At 48.8% G+C, this 10,192-nt stretch overlaps 1 protein-coding gene across 1 annotated transcript; it reads right to left on the reverse strand.

Annotated features, from left to right (window-relative positions):
• Window positions 1–5,512: 5,512 nt before the first annotated feature.
• Window positions 5,513–8,641, reverse strand: LOC140805536 (uncharacterized). Its single transcript, XM_073161805.1, has one exon. The coding sequence runs from the start codon at window positions 8,639–8,641 to the stop codon at window positions 5,513–5,515; it is 3,129 nt and encodes a 1,042-aa protein (XP_073017906.1).
• Window positions 8,642–10,192: the final 1,551 nt, after the last annotated feature.

Consider the following 10,192-nt stretch of genomic DNA (forward strand, 5'->3'; position numbering starts at 1 on the left):
AGATTTGACGTTTTGATAACCGTTCAGACCCTTTCATCTGCCCCGCGCAATTTACGAGGGGCATCCTGATCGTCCACCTGTCTAGATTCGATGGTTTCGATCAACTCTTGCCTTCGAATAATAAAGGAGACGCTTCGACTGGCTGAGACTCTTGGACTTCCTCCGCTTTTAAGGACGCTTGCCTATAAATAAGAGGGTACAGATGCAAAATGAACCTCAATCCAAAATGTCGAGTTCAAGTGGTTCCAGTGCCTGCAGCAGTACACATGTCCTGGTGACTCCGGAAATGCGTCCTCATGTGGAGGAGTTGAAGAGAAGAATTGAACAACGTATATGGGCGAAGGTCATGGCCGTGCGGGACAAGGTTTATGACCTGGACTATACCTACCGCAATCGTCTCGCCACTACTCGAGCACAAAGAGCAAGAGCGAGGAAGTATACCCGAGAGTTCGTAGTAGATCGGGTGACAAATCTGGTTGATGACGAAGTGCTGCTACATATGATGCTGTGGAAAGAGTGGCATGCTTTGAACAAGATAATGAAGGATGAATCCTTCATCAACCTCCGCATTCACGAGTTAACTAATTGGATAACGGAGTGGCAGGATTCTGTATCTAATATAATGGATCCCATAACTTTTCGCCGCTATTTTATGTAATGGAAATTTTATTGATTTTTATTGTTTCACTACTCTTCTGCAAACAAATCTTGTACAAATTTATGCGGACTGAAACAACAGACGTACCATAAATTGTAATAACCCAATCTTTAAAACTGAAACTACCCTTGTGACATACCTGGTGAAAATATGGTCCCAGGGTCTGGTATCTCTTGTACTCAGAACACACTCCCGGGCTGGTCAATTTTTTGAATTTGTAATAACATACCGGGGTCTCGAACTACCCGGACTTAGAAATCACCATCCCGGGTCTCTAGGCTTCCCGAGCTACGAGACAAACCCGCCGAGGTCTTCAAAACCTCCCGGCTTATCCACACAGCATCATAATGACACGTGTTACTCTATTCCAACGGTCAGTAATGTTTCGTATTCCGAAGAACAGTAGGCCTGACACTTTAATGACTGCGCGTGTCCCTTCACGTACTATCCGATTCCCGAGGGTCATCTCAACCATCCGTTTAGATGCAAATCAACGGTAGAGATCAAGCCCCTCCCTTTATAAATAGTGGTATACTCTTTTGCCAAAATCACTATTGAATTCAAATTTCAGCGGAACTCTTGCGCTTGGTTTTCTCTCCTTCTCCGGCGTGTACGATCATTTTCCTCCGGCGACCTCCCCACTGTCTCCCTTATTTACTCGTAAGTACTCTTCCTTCAAAATGTCTAATTCTACCTCTTCCACGTCGGGAGCCAACGCGCGAGGCTCGCCTAGCGACGAATCTGCTGCGTTACGCTCCGATGCTTCTCAATCTCCCCCACCCCGTCGCTCTATCACCCAACCCGCTAAGAAACCAGTAGCCTCTCCAATCAGACCCTCTTCTTCTAAACCCTCCATTCCTAGTCACTCCCGAGCTCTTGCCCAAAAGAAAGGTAAGGGTAAAGCTCGGGCCGCGGGCCCTCCTCCTGCCGAGGCCCCGGGAATTCCCTGGTTCTCCTCTTTGAGTAGCACCCTGCGCTCAGGGGCGGATGAGGAACTTAGGACCTTGGGTAATATTCCTTCCAATCTTTCTATCCTAATACCCGGGGTCCTCTGATAGGGCAAAAAACCCCCCTCCAGGATACACTACTTTCTTCCGGGACCAAATTAAGAATGGTCTTAGGTTTCCGATTCACCCTTTTTTCATTGCAGTTGCCAAATTTTTTGGCGTACCAGTTAACCAATTCCACCCTAATTCTTTTAGAATAATGGCTGCCACTTATGTCCTCTTTAATATGAACAATTTTCTTATTAACCCCCTCATCCTTCACTATTATTTTTCTTGCCGGTTCGGGGATAATGCCTTTTCCCTGTCTGCCCGGCACAATACTCGCTTCCTTGATGATATACCCTCTTCTCAAAAAGGGTGGAAAGGAAGATACTTTTTTATTCGACTTCCGGGAGATCTTCCCTGCTTGACCGGTTTTCTCTCCTCTCTGCCTACACAACCTTCCCTTCCCGGCACTTATAAATTTGAAGAACCCTTCATTGTGAGCCAAGATTTGGTGGAGGGGCGCAAATACTCATCTTCCACACTAATTTCTGATGATAATTTGATCACGTATGGGTTGAGTCCCCGGGCTGAGGATCCCGAAGATCGCGTTATTGATGAGGTGGCGGGCTCGGGCTCTCAACCCGGTAATTCGCCCCTCTTTCCTGCCGCCTCCTTTCTTGTTCTCTCCTTGATTTACTTAACACTATTTCTTCTTTGTCCAGATAATTCCGAGATGCAAGCGGCTTTTGCTAAAAGACGGGCAGCTGAGAAAACTGCCCGGGAACAGGATCTTGCGGCGCGCCGCGCAACCGCCGAAGCAGAAAAGAAGCGTGCTGCAGAGGAGGCGTCTCAAAGAGTGGAAGTTACTGGGGAAGATCTTCTCCGGGAAGATACTTCTCGGGCAATGGCTGAGACTGTAGAGGATGCTGAAGATCTCGCCCCTCTCAGTCAAAGAAAAAGAAAAACCGCGGCGGAGCCCGTGCTGGTTGTTTTGGAAGGCCCATCTGAGGGTGATCCCTGTACTTCCCCACCTGCACAACCCCGGCCTCCCCCACAACCTACTGGGGCCTCAGCCTCCGAGCTCCCTTCCAACAATATTTTTTTCGAGGGAGCTACTGCCAGTGGTGCTAAGCGCTTCAAGCAAATGCTCAGCCCTACTGAAGCAATATTCTTGAAGAGCATCCCTGCCCCTAACAGGTTTCTGGAAGGATCAAACCGGCTTTTCTCTGTAAGCTCTTCGTCTTACGGTTTAATATTGCTACCGACCTATTTTTCCTGACTTTTGTCTTTGTCCAGGCGGCTCAAATGATGGTCTCGGCCTTCGAGGAAGTGGCGGCAGTGGCCACCAGGACGAACAGGCAGGCTCGGGCGTCTCAAGAAGTTCACGACCAACTCCGAGGGGAGATCGCCCGGGCCGAGAAGCTGCACGAGGAGAAAGTTGCCGGGCTCCTTGCTTCTTTGGAAAGAGTCAATCAACAATTGGCTTCAACTCAACGTGCTAGGGATGAGAGTTTGGCTCGAGAAGAAGCCTCTCAAAGGCAAATTGCCTTTCTGGAATCCCGGGTTCGATTTCTTGAAGAAGAAGCCACTCTTCAACAACACCGGGTTGTGGCTGCCGAAGATAAGCTCAAGCTTTTCCAACTCACTCATGAGGAATGGAAGACTATCTTCCTCCAATCCTCGGATTTCCAAGCGGCCGTTGAAGATAGATCGTACAACTACTTCAAAGTTGGCTTTGCGAAATGCCGGGAGCAATTTGAGGAAGAGGGCTTGATTCCGGCAGACAAGGAGGGCTTTCCGGACATAGATCGAGCCATTGACTCCCTTCCCAAGGATGATGATGCCGACAAGGAGACCGAAAAGGCTCCTGAAAAGACCGGGGAGGAGTCTGCTGCAGTATTTTTAGTTTAGGATTGTTTCTTTAGATTTCCATACCTCCTTGTGTAATTCTTGCCCCCGGGCTCTGGCTATAAAAATCATTTTTCCTTGCGCAATATCTTAATCTATAGCGGACCAAATATTTTATATTCGATAGGAAATTAAAGAATGCGAACCTTGCTAAATACGGAGTCTTGAGCCCGGGTGTAACTCCTTGGGCTTTTTAGAACCAAGGTACGGAGCCTTGGGCCGGGGAGCATGTCCCGGGACTTGGGAATGGTCGAGGTGTGTTGCCCCGAGCCAGGGTGTAGTGCCCTGGGCTTTTAAGAACCAAGGTACGGAGCCTTGGGCCGGGGAGCATGTCCCGGGACTTGGGAATGGTCGAGGTGTGTTGCCCCGAGCCAGGGTGTAGTGCCCTGGGCTTTTAGAACCAAGGTACGGAGCCTTGGGTCGGGGAGCATGTCCCGGGACTTGGGAATGGTCGAGGTGTGTTGCCCCGAGCCAGGGTGTAGTGCCCTGGGCTTTTGAGAACCAAGGTACGGAGCCTTGGGCTGGGGAGCATGTCCCGGGACTTGGGAATGGTCGAGGTGTGTTGCCCCGAGCCAGGGTGTAGTGCCCTGGGCTTTTGAGAACCAAGGTACGGAGCCTTGGGCCGGGGAGCATGTCCCGGGACTTGGGAATGGTCGAGGTTTGTTGCCCCGAGCCAGGGTGTAGTGCCCTGGGCTTTTAAGAACCAAGGTACGGAGCCTTGGGCCGGGAGCATGTCCCGGGACTTGGGAATGGTCGAGGTTTGTTGCCCCGAGCCAGGGTGTAGTGCCCTGGGCTTTTGAGAACCAAGGTACGGAGCCTTGGGCCGGGGAGCATGTCCCGGGACTTGGGAATGGTCGAAGGTGTGTTGCCCCGAGCCAGGGTGTAGTGCCCTGGGCTTTTGAGAACCAAGGTACGGAGCCTTGGGCCGGGAGCATGTCCCGGGACTTGGGAATGGTCGAGGTTTGTTGCCCCGAGCCAGGGTGTAGTGCCCTGGGCTTTTGATTGTTTTCTTTGTGGGAGATAATAATACAACACTTTTGGGAAAAGCAAATCTTTCATTGATATCCTCAGCGAATCGATTACATCCGTTATGTATAGTATTGCTTTAAATTAAATGCATTCCAGGGTCTTTTGAGAGAGCGTCCTTGTGCATCCTCTAGATAAAAAGATCCTGGGCTGACTCTTCGGATGATTTTGTATGGCCCTTCCCATTTTGCTTCTAATTTTCCCACCTCTCCTGCTGGATTGACCTTTTTCATGACTAAATCTCCGATTTGGAAATCTCGGACTCGAACCCTCTTATTGTAAGCTCTCATGACCCGACCTCTGTAGGCCTCCATGCGGATAAACGCTCGGTCCCTCTTTTCCTCCACTAAATCCAATTCCCTGGCCCGGCTTTCATCATTATTGCGGGGGTAAGATTCTACCCGGGGAGAAGTCTTTCCAATCTCAACTGGAAGAACTGCTTCAGAGCCGTATACAAGGCTGAAAGGGGTTTCCTGAGTAGGTATCCGCGGAGTAGTTCTGTAGGCCCAAAGAACACTAGGTAATTCTTCAACCCAATCCTTCCCTTTACCCTGAAGTCTCGTCTTCAATGCCTGTACAATAATCCTATTGACAACTTCTGTTTGGCCATTTGCTTGAGGATAAGCCACAGAGGTGAAGGATTGAGTGATCTTCATTTCTTGGCACCATGAAACAATTCCTTTGCCTTGAAATTGTCTGCCATTATCTGAGATTAATCTCCGGGGCACTCCAAATCGGCATACAATATTCTTCCACAGGAACTTCAATACCTCCGTTTCGGTAATTCTTGCCAAAGGCTCAGCTTCTACCCACTTGGAAAAGTAATCGACTGCTACTAATAAGAATTTCTTCTGAGCTCGGGCAATCGGGAAAGGACCTACAATGTCCATACCCCACTGATCAAAAGGACAAGACGCCCAAATAGGCTTCATAAGAGTAGCTGGGCTATGCTTGAAGTTTGTATGATGTTGACATCCTTCGCAGGTTTGAACCACCCGAGCTGCATCCTGACCAGGGTTGGCCACCAAAATCCTGCAAGCATGGTTTTTCGAGCTAGAGACATTCCTCCGAGGTGCTCCGCGCAACATCCTTCATGAATTTCCCGGAGTACATAATCTACCTCCTTTTCAGGCAAGCATTTTAAAAGAGGCCCCTGGAATGATCTTTTATACAAGATTGCGTTTAAGAGAACAAACCTGGGAGCTTGTCTCTTAATCTTCTGAGCTTGACCTCTGTCCTCGGGTAGTGCACCCTTTTCAATAAATCTGATTAAAGGCGTCATCCAGGAGCTTTCTGGATCGGGTGTTCCTTCTTCGTCCGTCGAGAGGATCAAGCGGGAGACATGCAATACCTCCCGGGTGCTTACTTCACTTAGGGATGCTGCCATTTTCGCCAGAATATCTGCCTCGCCGTTTTCTTCTCGGGGGATTTGCTCGATACTCCAATCCAAAAAGCCTCCTGCTCGAGCTTTGATAAGCTGTAGATATTTCAGCATCCTATCATCTTTAGCTTCATATACACCCTTTATCTGCTGAGTTACGAGTTGTGAATCAGAATATATAATTATCCGGGAAGCCCCGACTTCCCGAGCAGCTCGAATTCCAGCTAGCACAGCCTCGTACTCGGCCTCATTATTAGTTACTCGGGAATCAATCCTTATTGCCAATTTGATTTTTTCTCCCGGGGGAGATATCATCACGACTCCTACTCCGCACGCACCCGCAAGGCTAGACGCCTCATCTACAAAAACTGTCCACACTTCCTCTCCGCTGGGCTGGATCATCTCAGATAAAAAGTCTGATAAAGCTTGTGCCTTGATAGCCACTCGTGGTTTGTATTCGATATCGTACTCCCCCAATTCCACCGTCCACTTAATCATTCGCCCGGATACCTCAGCATGAGTCATGATTCTACCAAGAGGGCTGTTGGTAAGAACCACTATTTGATGCGATAAGAAGTAAGGTCTTAGCTTCCGGGCGGTCACGATCAAAGCCAATGCAATCTTCTCTACCTCTGTATACCGGAGCTCGGGCCCTTTTAGAGCGTGGCTGACATAATAGACAGGCTTCTGATCAGAGCCTTCTTCTTTGATCAACACTGAACTGACAGCATGCTCTGTAGAGGATAAATACAGGAATAATTTCTCCCCGGGCTCGGGCTTTACTAATACCGGGAGCTCTGCAAGATGGGCTTTCAAGTCCTGGAAGGCTTGTTCACATTTATCGTTCCATCCGAATTGCTGGGCCTTTCTCAAGACTTGAAAGAAAGGATAACTTCTGTGTGCTGATCGGGATATAAATCGAGAAAGGGAAGCAATCCTTCCCGTCAGCTTTTGTACCTCTTTTACAGACTGGGGAGAGGGCATACATAAAACAGACTTCACCTTCTCCGGATTTACCTCAATTCCCCGCTCTGTAACCATGAATCCCAAGAATTTGCCACTCTTTACGCCAAAGATACATTTGGCCGGGTTAAGCTTGATCCCATATTGCATGAGGGTGGCAAAAGTTTCCTCCAGATCATCAATAAAAGTAGTGACCTCCCGGGTCTTGCTTAAGATATCATCCACATAGACCTCCACGTTCCGCCCCAGCTGCTTCTCGAATACTTTGTCCATAAGACGCTGATAAGTGGCCCCTGCATTCTTCAACCCGAAAGGCATTACAATATAACAAAATGTACCTCCCGAGGTGACGAAGCTGGCTTTATCTTGATCTTTTTTGGCCAAGGGAATTTGATGATACCCCTGGTACGCATCCATAAAGCTCAGCAGCTCATAGCCCGAGGTGGAATCTACCAGCTGGTCAATCCGGGGCAGCGGATAATGATCTTTAGGGCACGCTTTGTTCAGATCGCGGAAGTCTACACACATGCGCCATTTGCCAGTGGATTTAGGTACTAAAACCACATTGGAAAGCCACGTAGGGAATTGAATTTCCCGAATATGCCCCGCCTTCAGGAGCTCCTTTACTTGCTCTGATATGACTTTATCCTTTTCAGGACCAAAGTGCCTCTTTTTCTGCTTTATGGGGTGAGACCCTGGGAGGATGTTTAAATGATGCTCCGATATAAAGGGAGAAATCCCCGTAAGCTCCTGCTGGGACCAGGCAAACACATGGATGTTAGTTTTTAAACATTTAATTAAACTCACCCGGGTGGTCATGCTGAGATCCCGAGCCACCCGGATTTGCTGGCCTGGCCCTATTTCCACAGCCTCCTGCTCTTCCTCTGCCACAAAGTGTATCTCCCCTTCCTCCACTATCCTTCCTCCTGTCCCACCTATCTTAGCCCTCTTCCCCTCCTTCTTAGATCTGCTCTGATCTGCCCGGACCGCTTCTACATAACACTTTCGAGAAGAGGGTTGATCTCCCCGGACTTCTCCTACCCTTGCTCCCACAGGAAATTTTATTTTCTGGTGGTACGTAGACGCTACAGCCCTCAACTCATTCATGGCTGGCCTCCCAAGGATGATGTTATAAGATGATGGGGAGTCCACCATAGTGAAAGAAGTCATCACTGTTCTTTTGAGATCATGAGAACCCAAAGTTAGAGGTAAAATAATTTCCCCCTCCGGATAAACCACGTGCCCGGCGAAGCCAAAAAGAGCGGCTTCCACTGTTTCCAGGTGATAGCCCTGTAAATCCATCTGCTCAAAAGCATCCTTAAAAATTACATTCACAGAACTGCCTGAGTCCACGAAGACCCGCAGAATATCATAATTCGCCACTCGGGCTTGGATCACCAGGGCATCATTGTGGGGTAGATTCACCCCTCTTAGGTCCTCCGAGCCGAAACTGATGACTGCCTCACTCTTCCTCGATCCTTCCACCTCCAAACATTCTCTCCTACTCCTTGACTTCCTCGCCCGGTTAGAGTCTCCATCAGTAGAGCCTCCGGATATCATTTTAATCGTCCCTACAACCGGGGGTGACTTCTTTCTTTGCTCAGGCTCAGGCCCCCTTCTCCTTCCGGGCTCGATCCTAGGATTGCTTCTGACACCTCCTCCCTGGGAACTAGATCCGGGCTGCCGGGATGTCCATGGCGGCAACCTAGTCATCTGGGTATTGATAATGGGCTTTGGGAGAGAAGGCGCAACATAATTTCCCTTCAGAACTTTGCAATCCTCGGTGTTATGGTAGCCCAACTTGTGAAGAGCACAAAATCCCTTTTTCTCTGGCCGGGGACAGCTGATGATCCGGGGCCAAATCTCTACTACACTCCTGCACCTCTCTCTCTCGGGCAATCTTCAAAGGTACATGATGGGAGAAATGCCCTGGATTGCTCCTCTTTTGCCCCCTCTCCTCGGGCTTAGATGTCCGGTCTCCTCTTTCTTTCCTCACGGCTTCCCTCTTCTGCTTCTGGGCTTCCTCCATATTTATGTACTTTTCTGCCCGGGATAACAGGTCCTCAAAATCCCCGGGTACCTTTTTCGTTAATGATTTGAAGAATTCCCCCTCCCTCAAACCCTGAGTGAAGGCTGTAGTCTTAGTCTCGCCGGCACAAGATGGGACGTCTAGGGCTACTCTGTTGAACCTTTTGATATAAGCCCTCAAACTCTCCTCCGGGCTCTGCTTCACCTCAAAAAGACTAAAAGCAGTCTTTTTGTATTTCTTGCTGCTACTGAAATGGTGTAGGAATACTTTTTGGAAATCTCTGAAAGAATGCACACTTTGAGGGGGCAAACCCTCAAACCATCTCTGGGCGGAGTCCACCAGAGTTGTTAAGAATACCTTGCACTTGATTCGGTCAGTGTAGCAGTGTAGCATGGCCATGTTTTCGAACCTGGCGAGATGCTCCTCCGGGTCCGAATTGCCATCGTAATCTTTTATTTTGGCAGACTTGAAATTCCCGGGAAGAGGCTCAAGGACAATAGCATCAGCAAACGGGCACCCTTTGGCAACGACCCGGGCGGCGGTACGGCTCTCCAACTGTCCCTCTAGGATCCTCATCTTTTGCTTTAACTCTCTCAACTCCTCTGTCCGTAGTCGGAGCTTTTGATCCGACACTATAATCCATGTTACCTCCACTCACTTCCTCCTCCTCCCTCCGCTCCTGCTCTTGCTCCTGCTCCTGCTCTTGCTCGGGCGGCATGTTGTGTCGAGAAACTTCTTTGTTGCCCATAGCTTGAGCTATTGCGTCGGCCATCATTTTTTTCAACTCTTCACGGGTCATAGTTACGAGATTCTGCTCGGTGTTATTAACACCCACTTGTCTTGAAGATTGTCCCCCGTCCCCCTGGGCCCGGGAATTATTTTGGTCTGTTCTCCTAGTGCGAGCCATATCAACGTCTCGAGCTCAATATAATTCCCACAGACGGCGCCAATGATATGATCCTGTTGAAATGGTGAGCCGGGTAAGGAGCTCCAACGGATCAGATCAACAATTTATAATGTTTGGGAATTTTGAACGAAGACAATGGCTTGAACAACACCTGCAAACAAATAAAAAGAACTCGTGAATGGGCGCCGGAGGAGTTTCCGACGTAGCCACTCCGATGATAAAGTCAGCAAATTGTAAGATGATGAGCTTCGAGCAATATTTGAGGAAAAATACGTAGAGTGCTTAAAGTTCAAAGGTTTTTCTTTTCTTTTTTATTTCGGATCATTAA

Source organism: Primulina eburnea, chromosome 1 (genome assembly GCF_022965805.1).
Source record: "Primulina eburnea isolate SZY01 chromosome 1, ASM2296580v1, whole genome shotgun sequence".
Lineage (NCBI taxonomy): Eukaryota > Viridiplantae > Streptophyta > Magnoliopsida > Lamiales > Gesneriaceae > Primulina > Primulina eburnea.